General features: G+C 37.7%; 1 protein-coding gene across 1 annotated transcript; it reads right to left on the bottom strand.

Moving 5' to 3' along the window:
- Positions 1-373: 373 nt before the first annotated feature.
- On the bottom strand, positions 374-17,597 carry cs (citrate synthase). Its single transcript, XM_081386929.1, has 11 exons — positions 17,441-17,597; positions 11,150-11,197; positions 10,786-10,893; positions 9,720-9,785; positions 8,996-9,127; positions 7,670-7,858; positions 7,338-7,537; positions 4,185-4,314; positions 3,318-3,419; positions 2,982-3,191; positions 374-2,319 (listed from the first exon to the last, which is right to left on the bottom strand). Exons 1-11 carry the CDS (start codon positions 17,489-17,491, stop codon positions 2,149-2,151), a joined length of 1,407 nt encoding a protein of 468 aa, XP_081243055.1. The 5' UTR covers positions 17,492-17,597; the 3' UTR covers positions 374-2,148.
- Between the last annotated feature and the right edge of the window lie 1,438 nt (positions 17,598-19,035).

Genomic DNA, 19,035 nt, shown 5'->3' with positions numbered 1-19,035 from the left:
CCAGCTCACTCTTAAAAAGAAGGGTTCCATCAAGGGGTTTTCACAGCAAGGACATGAGGTTCCACTGAGAACATTTCAGTGAACAGCTCTTGAACCAATTTTATAATCTAAAGAATTCGATTTTGTGCGATGGAAAAAGCTTCCTTGGACCTTAAAGGTTCTACATGGAAACACTAAAGAACCTTTATTTTTAAAGAGTATCTCTTATTTGGGTGTCTAGTAACCAGAATATTGGCTTGGGTTAATGTTTACATTGGCAATTGCATTATGGACAGCTGAATGTGATCAAATTTGATTAATATCAGAATCTTGAGCATATAAAGACATTGAAAGTGAAAGTGTTTCATGTTGAAAAGAAGCAAAAAAATCCTCGAAGGGTTTGTTAAAAACATTTATTGGTTTTCCTTTTTTTTGTCAAGTTTTCCCATTTTTTTTTTCTTTTTTGTTCACCTAAGCTTCTTTTCCCAATCAATCCAGACTCATTTGAACCCCATTCTCTGGTTCCCCTCCCCATTTTTCCCTGGTGGATCCGACTTCAACCAATTCTCTCCACATTCACATTCCTCATTATTTAAATTAACCCGACGGAGCATAACCCAGTCACGTACATCATGATGAAAACAGTCACACGGGAACAGGGCACGGCAAACCAGACAAATATTCTCACGCTATTAGATGAGTGGGGTTATAACCCACAGAAAATGATGATGGGGGAGGGGGAAAGTGCCATTGGAGTGCTTATGGACCGACTAGCCTAAACAGCTGCTAGATTATCCAAAAAACAACCTGAGAGCAAGCGTGCAAGAGAGCAGGACTCGTGTGCGCCACAGCAGAGGTCAGATCAGATGTACAAGTCATGTTTTAAATTCTATTAAAGGTATAGTTTATTTAAAATAAAGGGTTAAATGAGTCATTATAGATGATTATGGTTGTGAGGGATGGTGAGACTGTTTTGATATGCAGTTCATACAATCAAACTATATTTACATGAATAAATAAAACCACAAATTATGTATACCTACACAAAATGAAAGCTTTTCTCTTTATACAAGACAACGTTCATCAAAACACTGAAAAAAAAGGGAAACTAAAACTCTAAACAGGTAAAAAGGTAGCAGATTTTGAACGCTCTTGGATGAACGTACAAATTAATGCCACAAATTCGACTTGCTCTCAAGTTGGTACACGAATCACCTGCGACTACAATAACTTGTGTAAATGACACAAATCTTTAAATCAAAGCCAAATATGTCCACTGATTAAATAAAGGGGAAGGGGGGGGGGATTGGAAGGACTGATTAGTTTAAATAAAAAGGGCACCACATGTGCATACAGGAAGATGAAGACGATTGGTTGAAGTCAGAGAGCAATATGAGAGATAACTTAAAGGGGCAGTACCCTTTTAAACAAATATACAAGCTTCCCAAGTTGAACTGAACTCATAGAATCAATTCTATTGAGAGAGGACCGGTTTGCCGCCATGGAGTGCTCTTACAAGGAGAAACGTGATGTTAGCTATATGAACGCAATGTCAAACTTCATCGAATTATCGGACAGGCTCAGAGCAGGGCTTTGACGATTCGTTTCCTCATACAAACAGAGGCTCAAGTGATCTTGGGGAGAATAAAAATACAAGACTAAAACTGAAATAGTTGGTGTGACGGCTGAGGATAAAGGGTTTATTTACATACCAGGTGAACAAACTCTTCTTAACTAGTATTCAAAAGTCATTCTTTAATTTAAATAGGAGAGAAGTGATTTCTGGGAAGATATCTTACTCTCTCGGCTGTGTTTTTGGACAATAACACGGCCCACCCCACTACATCCATAGCTGCGTCATTCAAGCTGGTCTGGAAAATCGGTATGAAATGCGGGAAAACTGAAGAGGAGTGACCACAAGCGATGACTGTGTAATGCGTCTACACATTTCCTGTGAAAATGTAGCTGTAAATGTGGTTTTGGGAATGAAAGACTAATAAGAGTGTAAATGGGATGTGTAATCTTGACGTTCTATATTAATAAAGGCCCTTATTAGATGAAATTTAAAAGTGTACTGTCTCTTTGAATCCCTTAGCCCGGAGGCTTGTTTCTAATAGTTTAAGCTCCTCCCCTTCCTGTTCTCACTCCGCTGGCATGGTCTCTCTCTCTCTAGCCTGATTTGGCCCCAACTAGAGAAATAAGTCCATCCGTGCTCATGGACTTGGGACGCTCCAGAGGGAAGCCAAGCGCTCTGCTCCACACCAGCTGGGCGAGGACGCCCAAAGCCCGGGATACGCCGAACAACACAGTGTAATAGTTCATCTCAGTCATGCCATAATACTGCAAAACACAAGAGTACAAATATGAGAGGATTTCAGAGCAAACAGAAAAATAGATGTAAACTGTACAAATAGAAAAGGACAAAAAAAAAAAAGGATTCATATAAATAAAATGATATTATTTGTTTAAAGTGTATACAAAAATTAAATGTATTTAATAGATTACATACATATATAATACATATTTTTAGATATACATTACAAATAAACCTTTTTTTTAGTTATATGTGACAAACTACTACATTAAATCGATTGCCTGGGGAAATGTTTACAGCGGTCATTATAAAAACATTTTTAAGTGCAAAATGTCATGCTTGACTATTCAGAATCCAGTATTCAAAAGAACTGTGTAATAGGACCAGGTATATTTATAAATTCCGGTTTCATATATATTAATTACTTCTGACAAATATATAAATATATATGGTTATTTTATGTTATTTTCACTGCAAAAAATAGGGTAAAATGATAAATGAATTAATAACATTCAAATTAATAACCAAAAAAAAAAGAATAAATAATTTACATACAGAAAGGTAAGATAGATATACAAGATAATTTAGGGGCACTTGACAAAAATGATACAGACCTGTACTAAAATGCCACAGATCATCTTTTAAAATCACATTTATATGTATTATCGGCTGATTTCTGGTGTCTTACTTGCAACAGGACTCCGCTGTGAGCATCTACATTGGGCCATGGGTTCTTGGCCTTGCCCTGCTCCAGAAGCACATTGGGTACGATCTTGTAGAGTTGAGCTACCAGTTTGAACATGGGGTCATTGGGAAGGTGCTTGAGGGCAAACTCGCGTTGACAGGCGTAGCGGGGATCTGTCTTCCTCAGCACAGCGTGGCCATAGCCTGGGACCACCTGAATAATGACATGAGAGAGAGAACAATCATCCATTATACTTTGATCCATCTGCACTGAGTTTCTTTTGTATGTTCATGCATTTCCTATTGAAACAGTAAGTTGGAACATATCAAAGGCACTCACTCTGCCTGATTTGAGTGTGTTCCAAATGTAATCTCTCATTTTCTCATCCGACACCTCACCCCCGAGCTCCTTCTGCAGGGCTGTCAGCCACACCAGAACCTCCTACAGGACAGAGGAGGAAATGCATGAATGAAATGCAATGCTGGTTAGTATTTCATAACCATATGTCCTGTGCAACACGAAGCACATTAGCCGCTTTCCGACCAAGTAGTTACAGGAAATTAGTTCAAGGAACTGTCCACTTCTAAACAATTCTAAGAACTACTCTCCCCCAAACTCGGTTTTGCTGTTTGCGTTCGCACCAGGTTCGCACTGGCCAAGTGGCCATAGGAACTGGTAGGAGGGCTAAGGGAGTGACGCAAGCACGGTGACTTATTTTGACGGCGCGACGGACCTTTATTTTGGCGGCGCTGAGAATGCCAGAGCAAACAATACTTGTATTCTCTGTGTTTATTAGTTAGCGATCTGTCTAACAGTTCTGTTTAAGATGTTATTAGATAGAACTGTTATAGAAAGTAGACAGTATATGAAAAAAAGGTTATTAGCCTATGCCGTGTGGTTGATGTCCAGTGTTGCTAGCTGGGCAGATATACATAATCATGTTTGGCTTGGTCCCCTCAAAGTTGCGTTGGATTTTCTCTTCAGCATAAAGGTTTAGAGACCCATCTATCACTGTTTTCCATGTTTGTATAGTAAATTTATGGAGTAAATATATAGGCTATAATCTGTGTGTTTACATTCTAGCTGTTTTAAAAATGGCGGGTGCTGGTGCGTTGCAAACACGTCGACATCCGGGTACTTTAAGCAATAGTTCTAGGAACTGCGAAAAGGTTCCTCCGGTCGGAAAGCGGCTATTAAGGCACAAACCTGATTGGCCAGTCCGTGCAGGGGTCCGGCCAGGCCATTCATAGCAGCACTGAAGGAGAGGTAGGGGTCAGATAGGGCACTGCCGACCAGGTGACTAGTGTGTGCGCTGACGTTTCCACCCTCATGGTCACTGGAGAGAAACAGAAGCAACAAGGTTAAGGACACTAAACTAGATTGTAGACTGGCAAACTAACACAACCACATGAGGGCAGACTTAATTCATTTTAATATTCTATACAGATCCCCCTTCTTTCCTAACAAGTACACTAGTAAGTTGGGTGTTGTTCCTTGCTGACTGAACAATGCGTGTACAGTCTAAAGTCACTGGCCAGTGGGAGATTAAGCTAGATCAATAAACTTTTAAGTACCACACAATAATTTTTCAAAATGTAAAGTTCATGAGGTGTGGCAGTTTAACGCCATTAACGGTTATTAGAGAATTTAAATACACAGATGTTTTGGGGATTTTACTGGATTTCAAATACAATATTTATTTAGTAGATTTTATTATTAATTCAAAGAGTTTATTACCTAAGGCTTTTTATGTACTTCATTTGCATCCATTTATTCAGCTATAAAAGTGACAACTGCTTTTGCTAGCGTAGATTGCATGTCTCACCGGTCTAAAGTCCCATTCAACACTGCTGTGTGTTAAACATCTTATCTTGATTAATCTGTCAATTATTTATTCGTCCACTAATCAGACAGCTAATCCACATCTTGATCAATGATCAATGCAAGCCGTAGAAATAAAACATTACTTGACGTTGTTCAGCATGTTCCTGCAGAGGAAGGTAGAGCAAATCGTTTGCTTTTAATATTACACCACTGCTCTTCACATAATTTTCAGTGTCAGATTGTGGATGGTTTTCCTTTTAAAAGGCAATTCACAGTATTCTACTTGTGCTATTGATGTTTAATGGCATGAATGATCCAGTCTGGTAATAGACATCAGGTGCATTCAGGTCTCCACTGGAAATACAAGCTTTTCTCAAAAAGCTTGACAACTCCGAGAAAACACTAGAGAGCTTTTCTGAGAGCAATCACAAAGGTTAAAAGTCCAAGCTGACCTCATTCCTTATGACTGCCTAGAACCTAACAGTGGAGGAGGAGTTTATAACGAATGAGTCAGTGAGTTTATAGGTCATGTGATGGATTTTTTAATTAATCATAACTAACATTTGTTTTTCTTGCAGGAACAACAATCATGTTTTTGAATTATGTATGTGTCCCCTTTTGGCTAAAACTCGTGACTTTGGTTGTGTGAGTTTAAAAATAACAAACATGGGAAATGAAACTAGACAAATGTCTAAACTTAAAACCTTGTGGTTACCTAGTAACAAGAGGCCTTGTCTATGAAAACCAATCAAATTGTGGGGAAATTATGTAATGTTTCATGTCATTTTAACATACCCCTTATTCTTTAAACACTGTTGTATTCGTGTTAGCTGGTGGGATTCTCAATGAAATTTGTCTGAAATCCTCCAGCCATGATGTATTATTCTTTTTTGGGGAGATTCTTTGAGAACTGCTCGGGATCTCCTTCGGCCGTGATTAAAGCATTTAAAGGACATTTGCTAAAGCCTGTTGGTTTATTATTGCTCAGGGTTTCTGCAGGGTTTGGTCAGTCAAATTTAAGACTTTTTAAGACCTTTTTATGACCATTATGATTTAAATTTATGACCTACACGAATTATGAAAAATTCATTAAAATTCCTTTAAAAAAATTTTTTTCTACTTTCATTGACAGTAACAAGATGTATTATTTAAATGCTTAAAGAAGCTCCAGCTTCTTACCCAGTATGCAATATGCTTGATACTGATTATTTGCAATGGGCTTGAGCCAACTACTAAACACACCATCTTTGAGCCATGGCTCGTTAAATGTAGGCCTACACTTTTGTGATAGACCGGGAGATTTCAGTTAGGGCTGGGCAATATGGCCAAAAACAATTATCATGATAATTGTTTTATATTAGTCAATATCGATAATTATCACGATAAATGTCAAATTTTTATTTCTTTCAATTTAAACTAAGGCAGACTGTTGCTTCTAAGTGAAAGTTGTAGAAACCAGAGCGTTAATTGTGGTTTTAAACTAACTTTACTCTTTATTGTCAGAAAATATAATGACAAACACTTGCTAAAACAGGTGAACATTTCACAAATCTGAGGTCTAGGACATTCAAACATTTGTCATTTGTCCTTAACAAAATAAATATCTTTATTGGGAAAATAATTACTTAGTTTCTGCATGTGCTAATAGGGGTCAAGTCTTGAAACAGGTTTGTGTTGCCTAACTTTGATGGCACGTATCTTCAGGAAATGTATGAAAAACAGTAGCCTAAATACATTATTAAATACTGTAAATATTCCATTAGTCCTTTAATACATTATCAGCACTAATAATATAATAAAATTCAATATGTATATCCCACATGGTGCAGTTAATATTACTAGGCTAACGTTAAAGTAATCCATGATAAATGATGGGAGATTGTAGACCGAAAAGCCTTCTGACTGTATCGTTGTGCAGAGTGTCGTTGTGTCAGTTCTATTGAGCTCGCGCTGCGCTGCCGTTTGGACTTGGAGCCGAGCGGGTAAATGGTCCGTGTGGCGCGCGTTTCAAATCTCCTAGAACTAAAAACGTTCCTAGTTAGTGCGGTGCGAACACGCCAAAAACCAGGTACTTCCACCAGGTACCGTTCCGCTTTTGGCGCATTTAACCTGTGCATTTAACATGCCGCCAGCGCATTTTCAGGGGGAAAAGGCAATGGTAGAACCAACGAATGAACGAGCATATAAATTTAAGACGTGGCTAAATGAAATTTATGACCTTGTATGGAAAATCCGGACGTTTTTATGACTTTTTATGGCCTAAAATTCTTATTATTCTTATTAAATTTAAGACATTTTATGGCTTTTTATGACTCCGCGGAAACCCTGATTGCTGCGCAGCAAGTCAGATAGGGGAGCAAGCTAGTTAGGTGACTCGGCCGACAGCGCTGGAGTATAAATATTATTGAACGGGGACGTCGACTGTAGACGAGACCCAGAGAAACTAACGTCGACTGTATATGTTAGGGGATGTCGATTGTAGACGAGACCCGGGTACGTAGTTAGGTTTAAGGAAAAATCTACCACAATTATCACCTGTGAATGGTGAGGTACAGCCTCATGAGTTCTGTGAACTGTGGCTCGCTGTAGCCCAGCATGTTGGTGAAGTTGTGTGACCAGTCCAGGTTGGAGTCGATGGCGCCGATGCTGCTGCCTTCACGGTACAAGTTGCGGTAGATCTTGGCCGCCACACAGGGGAGCTTGGCGATCAAGTCCATTGAGTCTTCGTACACGAACTATAAATAAGCAAATAAATATCTTAGTCCTTATTTCATTAATAATTAATATCATTTTACTCTTATCATCAGGTTTATCTTTACAAACTTCACCAATAAAGTTTTCTAGAACAAATTTTCTCAACCACTCACCTCCCAGTACTTGGCCTTGTTAACTCCCTCAGAGTAAGCCCGAGCAAAACTGCTCTCACTGTTCAGAGCCGTGATGGCGGCGCTGAACTGAGACATTGGGTGCAGGTTGGTGGGGAAGTTGTCGAGCATGGTCACCACATGAGAGGGAAGGGCCGCGCGCTTAGCCCACTCCTTGGACAACCAACTCACCTGAGGAGTTAAATGAGAGAAGAAAAAGGTTTTTGTGATAAGTTATTACATGGAGATACACACATTTACACATACACATAACAACTAGAAGCTCAAGAATAAATAAAAAAAATCACTTACAAGTTTAAAAAAAAAAATCTCAAATAAGTGTTTTAATCAATAAAATAATTTTGATAAGCAATCATGCAAGTGGGATGATTTTTCTGTTTTGTGTCAGAATCCTAAACACCTTATTGGGGTTTATTTTGTGATAAAAAAAGACAGACTGTACATTTTCCTTTATGTTAATATTAGGGGCTTTCGCACCGGGTTGTAGCCACTAGGGTGGTTCCCATAGGGCCATTTTCCTGGTTGCATTTGCACTGCTAGTAGGAACTCTGAAGTGACGTAAGCCGCACTTGTTGTGACTTATTTTGACTGCGCTGAGAACGGCAGAGCCTGAGCACACAGCGCTCCCATTCTCCGTATTCATTAGTTTACGGTTTGTTTAACAGTCCTGTCTAATACGTTATTAGACAGAACTGTTATACAAAGAAAGTAGACAGTGACAGTATATGAAAAAGTATTAGCGTTGGCCGTGCAGTTGATGCCCAATGTCACTAGCTGGGCATAAATACATAATCATGTTTCGCTTGGTCCGCTCAAAGTTGTGTTGGATTTTCTCCTTAGCTTAAGGTTGAGAGGTCCTTCTAATCACTGTTTTCCATGTTCGTAGAGTTAGTTTATGAAGTAAATATATAGGCTATAAACTGTGTTTACACAGCTTTTTTTTTTAAATGGTGGGTGCTGGTGTTTCACGTGCATTCAGCCAGTCATCATACACTTACGTCACTGGTAGTTTATTGCACTAGATTAGACCCTACTCTGAAGTAGGAGCTAATTAAGTTTCCCCAAAAGGAGCTCCTAGAACTAAAAACGTTCCTAGTTAGTGCGGTGCGAACACGCCAAAAACCAGGTACTTCCACCATTAATTCAAGGAACTACGATATGAATCCTCTGGTGCAAAAGCCCCTATTAAGATTTACGCAAAGAGAGGTGGAACAAAACTCTGTTTCTCAATAGATATTTCCTCTATTGCGCCCTGAATTTCTTTAACGGGTAACACTGCAGTGAATATGAAAATGAATTCCTCCTCACCTGCTCATCAGTGGGCACCTGTCCTGTGATCAGCAGCCAGAACAGACCCTCTGGCAGCGGCTCCTCTCCGCCGGCAGCTTTGGGCAACAGCTGCTGACACTCTGGAATGCTGTAACCACGGAAACGGATGCCCTAAAGACGCGATCGATAAACACAGGGAGGGCATCAGTACATCTGACTGAATAAAGTAAACAAGGAGAACTGGCGCTTCAAACTCTGACAGGGTTCAGGGGTTAGTAGGATAAATACTAACCCAATGTATATATTTATCCAAGGCACCGTGGTGCAACTATCTATTTTTAGCATACAGCAGCACTGTGTGCAAATAATGAGCTCATATGACATCATTCATGGTACATTTTCAAAACCTGAAATGTCTATGTTACGTGTCAAGGATAAATGCATATTGACGGCTCATTTTATGGGAAACAAGAGCTTTTAGTCTGTTTTGAATTAAAATACTAAAATAGTATGTATAACAAATAAGAACAATAAAATTATATTCTAATAATAATAAAAAAATAGTAATAGTAATAAATTACTTCTAAGACTTTTATTAATATCATAATTTCATAACAAAAAAAGACATTACATTTATTTATAATTAACAAATGTTTAAATAAATATAACCTGGTTTAAGCTACATTTTCACAACACCAGGCTGACAGCACATGGTGTGTGTGTGTGTTGGTGTGTGTGTGTGTGTGTGTGTGTGTGTGTTCACCTCATCAGGGTCGAGCACAGAGGTCTCGTACACTAAACCCTTCATGCCTCTCATTCCTCCATAAACCTGTTGAACAGAAAAACAGCACTCAAGCATTACTGAGATAGTTCTATCATCACACTTTTGTGATGTTTTCCAGTCCGCCATCTCACTTCTCTGCCCTATATTTCTTGCATGTCACATTTTGAGTAATTATACCAGTTGGATGCAGTTTAGTCTGCGATGTAGAATAAATGGCAGTGAGACAAAGACCACATGACTCGGCTGAAAGAACAGCCATGAGAGCAGCAGAAGTCACACCATAGCCTGAGGGTCCTTGAGAAAACAGGCGTCCAATCAGAGGGCAAAAAAATATTACTGTGTTTGTGGGGGTGTGCAGCACCATATCATGTGAGATAGAACTGGTCAGGCATGTTAGGCAACACTTGCTCGTGTCATCAGGCAGACGAAACAGAACCTGGTTGAGTAAGGGGTAATATATCCTAAATTTAAGCCAATGACTCCTAGCCAGTTACAAAGAAAGAATACAATATTAGTAATTGTATTAATAATAATTGATTTACTTCACTAATAAAATTACCATCTTCAGGATTATTAATGATAATCCTCAATGATATCCAGTAAAATATGAGTAACCAGGAAACATTTCTGATTTGTGTTGATAAAGGGGTATTTGAGTCTTAATGGGGCTTAAAGGTTAGAAACATTAAGGTACTGTAAATATCACGATTAAAGTGTTGTGTACAATACAGCACAGCCTTATTGCATTTTATAAAAGTGAATCTCTGATATATAAGCAAAGTGTGAGTGGTGTTGAAGTGAATTACTGTATCAGTGTTGTGATTGTTAAAAAAAAAAACTACTAAAAATAGTTTGTTAAAATAAAAATAAAAATATTAGAGACTAGAATTTGTTTTAATGTTGAACATTGAACAATGTATGTTTTGGCAAGTAACTGAAATAAAATGAGTTTAAGTACGAAAATGACTAGCCTAAGTACTATAAAAACATGATTCCTTCCAGACATGATTTACATTAATGGTGAGTGCAGTGATGTTTCTCTCACCATGTCCACCGTTATCTGACCGATTGGAGTTTTGCCATGCTGCTGTTTGAAGTTTTTGATCCTGCTCTGCTCTTTAGGGACGAGGTCTGCCAAGACATCTTTTAAATTCTGCACAAGTTCAAGGAAAAAAGGTCAGTGTTTGGTAAGTGAATCCGGTACAAACAGATTTAATAACTGTCTAACATGCATTATAATGGACAAAGTGCTTTTTGAGGTTCTAAAAAAGTATGCGAAGACATTTGATAGTGACTCAACCTTTCGAAAAGCAAGGTTGTGATCTAATCTCAGTAAGTGTAATTAACATCTGAAGTCTGGTTCTGGCTGTGATTATAGATCCAGGATCTGAAATGATGCAGATACATACCGTGGATGCGCTGACATTTCTGGCAGCCACAACAACGCATGCTGCATTCTGGAAGAGAAAAGAAAATACAGACTTTGATGAAAGATGCAAAGCAGCCAGGGTTAACAGAGATTTCACTGCAGAAGGTCTGCTGACAGCTGCAAGGCAGGTGACTTTAGTTACACAATGCAAAACGTGTCAGTTGCCAAGGCAATGCTTTTTCTTTGGACTCAAATTACAAAGCTTCTTATTACAATTCATTTTGCTGGACCAAATGCTTTTAACTGGGTCTGAAGTCAAAAGCCCAGAAAACAGTGTACATCTACAGTGATGCAGAGCTTACTACATGTAAAACAACATAATCTGTAAAGCATTTCTGTCCAAGAGAGGTACAGCACACGAATTACATGATAGACAAGAAAGACTGCCAGAAGAACTAGATGTGAGTGTGTCTTAAACTTTCACCACTGTGCCATTGATCATGATCACCTTATGTGGGATTCAGTCTTACAAATATAATACTGAGATATAGGACCTAATACAATTTAATTATAGCATTAAGAAATAGGCTATGTAATGGCAATATTTCGAGAACACAAAGGAGCCCATGTGCAACAGAACACAATGGATTCTGACAGATCCAAGCTATTTCTATTACAGAATTCCTTCAGGAAGAATGACGAGTTATTCCTGTATGGCCCATCCCTTTCCTACATCAAGATACATCCTTAATTTCTATATATAGCTTTAGATTAAGAGCCCTGTCTCATCGACACACAGCAGGACCAGAGATAAACTGCCACTGCAGAATGACTCAAGCACGGACGTAATGCCGGGTCAGATTGGCAAGCCTTCTGGGGAGATGATTCTCCTCCTAACAGATTAAAGTCACTGGAGTCATCATTAATCCTCTACACATACACACACAGCTGTTTATAGCATTTAGCAATGGGTTGTGAAACTGAAAAGATGTTTAGCTTAAAAAAGGGTAATTTACCTTCAACCCAATACAACATGTCGTTGAGTATTACAAAGAGAAGCAGTGATCACATTTTCTTTAGCAAATTTAAAAAATAGTGATGCACCAATAAAATTCTGGCTGATACTGATAAGCCAATAATTATTTTGATGATAATGGGCGATAACTGATAAATGGATTTTAAAATTGTATACTAGTATTTTGTCCAAAAAAATTTCAAAATAAAACACTAAAAACAAAAAACTTATTTTAAATGCTACATTGATTGATTGGTTTATTTAAGTGTCAAACACCATGGTGCCCAGTCCTCATGGGCTTATTAGACACTACAGTAATAATTTAACAATTATCTCCAGATAGCCACGTGACGTAACACAGAACCCAACATAACATAACTAAACCAATAAAAATAAGTACACATACAAATAGAGATGGCTTGTCATATGGGATACAAAATACTTTGCCGCAGATACCAGGCCTTTTCTATAAATTTTGCTACAAGTGACAATATAATGTACAGTATGAAAAATTGATGTTCCTTCTGAGATTTGCAAAAGATTACATTTAATAGTGTTATTGACTATGATTTTCATTTTTAATGATTAAAGCGTTAGAAAGCACTAATCAATTTAAAGGTCCCGTTGCATGCGATTCCATGTTTCAAACTTTAGTTAGTGTGTAATGTTGCTGTTAGAGTATAAATAATATCTGTAAAATTATAAAGCTCAAAGTTCAATGCCAAGCGAGATATTTTATTTAACAGAAGTTGACTACAAAAAACGGCTCGATTGGACTACACCCCTCTACATCCTGCATTAGTGACATCACCAGAACCGTTTCTTGACTAACCTCCGCCCACAGGAATGCTCCCTCAACTCTACTGGCTACTTGCGCACTTCTTATAACTTAGCCTACTGTGTTTACTCAGCTCTTACGGTGATTTTCTGAAGTAAATCTGACGCTTCATCTTTTGTGTGATGTACAATAAACTTTATTAAACTCATCAGTACATGTTTGATCATCATTCAGACAGCAGACTTGTAGGTTATTAATAAATAATGGATACATAGCCTACAAGCAGATGACAAATACGTTATAATAACCGTAATTAAACTACTAAACCATACCTGTTTCATCTCTATACAGCACTCTGTCTCTGTAGGCATTATTGTCCGACTCGAAATGAACGCCGTTACTGAGTTTCTGATATTATCATCATTCCGTGAGATGAATTTTTCCTGACAGACTGAGCACGAGCTCATGAAGCTCCGCCCCCTGTGTCGTCCAGCAGCACCTCATTTGCATTTAAAGGGGACACACTGAAACGGCTCGTTTTTCTGAGCCCCAAAAAATGTCAATTTAAACATGCTGTAAAAAATGATCTGTTGGGTATTTTGAGCTCAAACTTCACATACACACTCTGGGGACATCAGAGACTTATTTTACATCTTGTGAAAAGGGGCATAGAACGGGACCTTTAAATGTAAAAGGAGTAAATGAGCATGCACAATCAAATAACTAATATTGACATAGGCTACTTTCTAACATTGCCCTTGAACGTATTATTGATATATTATCGATTGTGCATAAAAATGCTGTGAAAAGAGCTTACGTTTATTTATTTTTCTATCAGTCTTTAATATCCAAAACAAACAGCACAAGACAGAGAAAACAGGGCTGCAGTGCACATACTGGTTTGCTTTCACCTTAAGGGTCAGACTAAGACTGGGATTGAGCTGGATTATACAGGGAATGACTGCAAAGCCAATACTTCCTACACCGTGAGCCTCCTGATCACCATGCAAGTCAGTGCACCGACATCAGACACCCGTCACTCTATCTGCACTATAGCTAAAGATTTCTCTTTGTACAGAAATAGAGAGCAGCCTGACACACCTCGCATGACATACAGTAGCTGTGTGACCAGAAAACCATTCAAATCAGTCAATCATCATTTATGGGGTGGCCTTTATTGTTGCTGATAAGAAACTGCTTGTCTCTGACCTTCCCTCAAGTCTATGGCCGTGTAATCTGTGGGAAAGGTGATCATACTGGCAGCTGTTAGTTTGACCCAAGTGCAACGCAGAGGAGGGTGATTACATAAGCCTCTGTACTAGTAACGGAATTCCTAAATGAAAACGATTCCGCTGTCTGTCTATTAAATGTTTAACAAGTACGATCACAGCCGCAGAACATTCAAATCCGCATTGCGCTGCTGTTGACACGTCAAGGTATGAAACAGCTTCACAAACAGTATTTTCAACCACACAGTATCATTATTTCTGGGTTACAAACATTCAAATGATCACAGAAGCACTGGTATTAAAGTTTATAGTTCGGATATAAACACTGTCTACGGTAGTGAATCTAGCGATCAAAATTAATCACCTTTTGAAAGGAACTTGATGCTTCAAATAACAATTGAATCGATTACATTGACACCAGTAGGTGGCGACAAGTGACTTAAAACATTTATTTGCCATTGAATCATTCATTCAAGAGATTCATTCAAGAGATTTGTTCAAAAATCTCAGCTACAGCAAGGCTGCGTTCCAGTCCAAAATTGTCATGCCCTTCACTTGCTAACTTCCCTCCGTCTCGTTCACTCGGATGTACGTCATTGCGAGTGCCCACTTCTGGCGGAAACTGCGGCGGGCTGAATTGGAACGTCCTAAGCCCTTGATCACTTGGAATCAGCTGTGTAGTTGATTTATTATTTACATTTGTTTTCCCTTTAAGAATTTGTTTAATGCAGCATCCAAATGTATTGGTGTTTGGGTTGTTTTCAATTAAAAAAATTAGAATTAATATATCATAGAGTTGTTTGTTTTGGTGTTGATTAGACGAGATATGTGGTGACGTCATAATCGTACTGCATTGTGGGACATATAGGTGCCTGAAGTGTACATATGAAGTCGAGGGAGCGAGGGTCTGTCCATAAACTTCCCTCGTCCACTTCATGAATTGGAATGGCGGCGGGGATTCCCCCGAGGGGAAGTGCTTAGGGAAGTTCGCAAGTGCGTGTCTAAAAGTGGACTGGAACGCAGCACAAGTAATTAAATAAGTAAGTTCCTTAGGAGTGAGTCATTGAATCATTCATTCAATCTGTTCATCATTCCTTCAATTAAAAAAATATATATTTTAAATTAAATATATTTTTGAATAGACTGCAGCAGTTAACATTTTGTCAAAACCTTTTGTTAGTAAATCACACGTTATTTTGTTTAGTTGTCTATTCAGAATCATGGGATAATGGTGATCTCTATTTGAAACAAAAAAATGTGATTCTCAATATATCCACAACCGTAATGTAATGAACCAATACAATTCAATAACAATGTTTCCTACTAATTACATTTCTATGGAAGTTTACAACATTACTCTAGATTTGTAATGAGAATGTCACAAAAACGTAAAAGGTCTCTGCAGTTTTCCACAAAAAATAAAAGCTAAAGGGTTTAACACTTAACAAGTGAAGAAATTAAGACAATAATGTTGTAATTTGACAAAAGTAAAACAACTATTATACTTACTATGAAATATCCCTTTTTTATTTTACAGTGTAGTTTTAAAACTATGTAATATGCATTTAATTAATTCAGCTTTTAATTATGTATTTGAATAAAAAAAATGCTACATTACGTTTTTGGAGGAAAATGTGACTGTTTTTGTGACTGTTCAAAAATGTAAAAAATGAAATGCACAACTAAATCCTATGGTGCAATGTATGCTATATAACAATAACCTTGGAAACAGCATCAAGGTAAGGACCACGTCACAAATGCTGCAGAGAATAGGCCTAGTGCATTTGCAAAGGGATACTGGCCAGCTAGCAATCTTGTTGACTTTTCACTCATTTCCTATTGTGACTACTCCAGCACAGACTATTCTACAGAGCCAGCCTATATGCAGAACAGACACAAGGGTCGGCGTGTTAGCAGGGATCACTAGTAATACCATATGGAAGAAATCCTGCACAGACAAAAGGACTCTTTGTGAGTTTTCTTTAGGAAGGGAAAATGTATAAAAGATTGACAGGTAATGCTCTATTGACTTTGTTTAGATGAAAGTTGAAACGCCTTGTTTTTCTATACTCAAAGCAGATGACAGGTGGACAGCTGTGTCAGACGTGCTGAATAAGTTGTACACCAACTGAATGCTTTATTAGGAACAGCTCTTTATGGTACCATTGCATAAAAATCCATTCACATAGCTAAGCAAATCTCCCAGCAGTGTCATTTAAGTCTACAAGTGTTTGCAAAGCAGACTACTAGGTCTGAACAAGGTCCAACACATTACCAATAAAACACGAAAATTATGCAAGTACTGTACAGAAATGCACCTTGGTCACTCCTGTCTTATGAGCTGATAATCAGCAGATTACATAAATGTAATACAATGCAGAAGAAAAGGCTGAGAAACTATTCATGGTGTACACAGGTCATCTAGGGGTGTGGACGGAGAGTTAACCCTGAATGACAAGAGCACAGTGACCTATATTACCATAACCTCATGCCGACACAACTGAGACAGTAGGCTATATGGATAAGTGCAGGTTTCTTTAGGTTATATATAGGCCTAAGTGACACTTTTTCTCATCTAGATGTGACATGTTAAACATCACCAGCACACATTTTGTTCAAGGCAGTTCATACCCAAGAAGAACATAACTATATTGAGGTATTGAGCAACTCTGCAAACTATTCACATATTAATGAATGAATGACAAATACAATCCCTGAAGGTCAAGTCAGCCACAGAGAAACACAAGAAGACTGACCTGTCAGACTACAGCTAAACAGGTGCAGATCGAAGATGTCAAAGTGACTGTTCAATTTTAGTTACATTAGATCAACTGAAACTGGTTAAAGTGTTTAATTTCATGTGAAAGGAGGCCAACTACGCAACTGGGCTTCAGAAACACCTTAGTAAACCAAATATAACGGGTTTCTTTGTCATGTATCTTTACATAGCTGAATGAAAACTTTCTTAAAACACAACTTTATATTGGCTGTGCCTCAATTTTGTCCGTTTCCTTAGACAGCTTGCTTGAAGTGCGCTTTGAAAGTCTGATAAAATTTGTGAAAGCCTATGTAACGTTAGTCAAGCACAATTGGTATTGAAAGACAGCCACTGATTTAAATATAGAGTTATAGGGGGAGACACAAAAACAGAATATGTTTCATGCATAAATGACCTAAAGTAGATGATCGATATGGTCTATTATTACTGGCTGTCTGTCACTACGGTAATCTATGCTAAGCTAAGCTAAGCTAACCTAACCAGGTACAGCCTGTGTCTCCCTCACTCAATTTAAAATAAAACTTTCCTACCTTAGAACTGAGGAGCCTTGGGGCTAGTCTGCTGATAGAGAGGAAGGACATTGTTCGTTTATGTGTGTATAAATATTACAAGTGGTTCTTTATCGACCCCTGCTTGAAGGTGCCCCTCTCGCTACCGTGCTCGCAGTGAAGGTTGAAAAAGGAACTCGAGGGCCTGTTGTAGGCGCGGTTTGAGTCAACCAGGGCCTGGTGAGGATGGAACGGCGAGACGCGTTCTGATTGGTTGAAAAGGAGAAAGTGTTTTTGATTGGCGACAGGTCACATCGCTTTTTCATTTGATTGGTTCAAAGACAGAACGGCTATAAATTATTCAGACGTATACGTTCAGCTGTAGGTTGTTCTTTAATCTGCCTGTCTAGAAATAGAATGATAGATATGCTCATGTAAAGTCATGTTTTTTTTAACAGTTTCTTTTTTAATTTTGTAACTGTAAGGGCACCTTGACCTACACAAATAGAGAACGTATCTCCTGCCTTTAAAATGAACAATATTCAATAAAGGTTTGAATTATATCATTATCAGCTAGTCTGATGTGAATAACACTCCTTTGGCTGCTTTGATAAGTGCATCGTCCTGCAATCACTTGAAACTGCATGTACACAAAGATTTCAGACTTTATTGGAAAAGGGTCATTAGATACAAATATATAGATACAGAGGCTCAAGGACGTTCATTTCAGACTTCATGCTGCCTGTAACATTGTCATTGCTCTGGTAGGAAGGATTTTCTTGGACCTACAACACAACAGAACATTCTGAGATATGTAACTTGCTTAGTTGCATCACAATGTCAACACACATAACTTACAAGATTTCTACATATACATTTCAGCAATACATGAAAAATAGGTTTAATAAAATAATTTTTGATTGGTGAATGAGATGGTTGAAGACAGGTGGGACGACTGAGATCTTGTGTTGTATGACAAGAAACTTTAAAATACTTAAAACAGTTTTTTTTTTTTTTTGGCCAAACTGTTTCCTTATAATCATTATCATCATTAGTTTATGGTGTTTCAAAAAATATTATGTCACTGTGTTACGAGCTGGTGAACTCCTGGATTCTCAAACCTGCATATATCGATAAAGACTACTATTCAAAAGTTTGGGGTCTGTAAGATTTTTTAATGTTTTTGAAAAACCGTGTAATATGCTGATTCGCTGCGCAAGGAACATTTATTATTATTAATGTTGAAAACAGTATGTTGCTTAATATTTTTGTGGAAACCATGATAAAAAAAAAATCATAATTCTTTTCTGAATAAAGAAAGTTCAAAAGAAACTAATTTATTTGAAACAGATGCATCCTTGTTGAATAAAAGTATTAATTTCTTTAATAATATCTTACTGACCCCAAAGATTTGAACGGTAGAGTATATAAAAGCAAATATGCAAATTAGGGCTGTCAAAAGATTAATCGCGATTAATCACATCCAAAATAAAAGTTTGTGTTTAAATAATATATGTGTGTGTACTGTGTATAATTAAATTTGTATATATAAATACACACACATGCTTGTATATATTTAAGAAAAATGTGTAATTTATATATAAAAAAATTATATTTATATATAATATAAATTATAT

This window comes from Scardinius erythrophthalmus (assembly GCF_964197995.2).
Source record: "Scardinius erythrophthalmus genome assembly, chromosome: 15".
In the NCBI taxonomy this organism is placed as follows: domain Eukaryota; kingdom Metazoa; phylum Chordata; class Actinopteri; order Cypriniformes; family Leuciscidae; genus Scardinius; species Scardinius erythrophthalmus.
The sequence above is the reverse complement of the archived record's forward strand: the minus strand, read 5'-3'. Positions and strand labels throughout refer to the sequence as shown.

Bases quoted from the DNA above. Each gene is read 5' to 3' on its own strand.
- cs (XM_081386929.1), bottom strand. From the start codon at position 17,491: ATGTCCTTCCTCTCTATCAGCAGACTAGCCCCAAGGCTCCTCAGTTCT. The intron at 11,198-17,440 runs GTAGGAAAGTTT...TTTCTCTTCCAG, and splicing joins CAAGGCTCCTCAGTTCTAAG to AATGCAGCATGCGTTGTTGT. The intron at 9,786-10,785 runs GTGAGAGAAACA...TCTGTTCAACAG, and splicing joins GTCAGATAACGGTGGACATG to GTTTATGGAGGAATGAGAGG.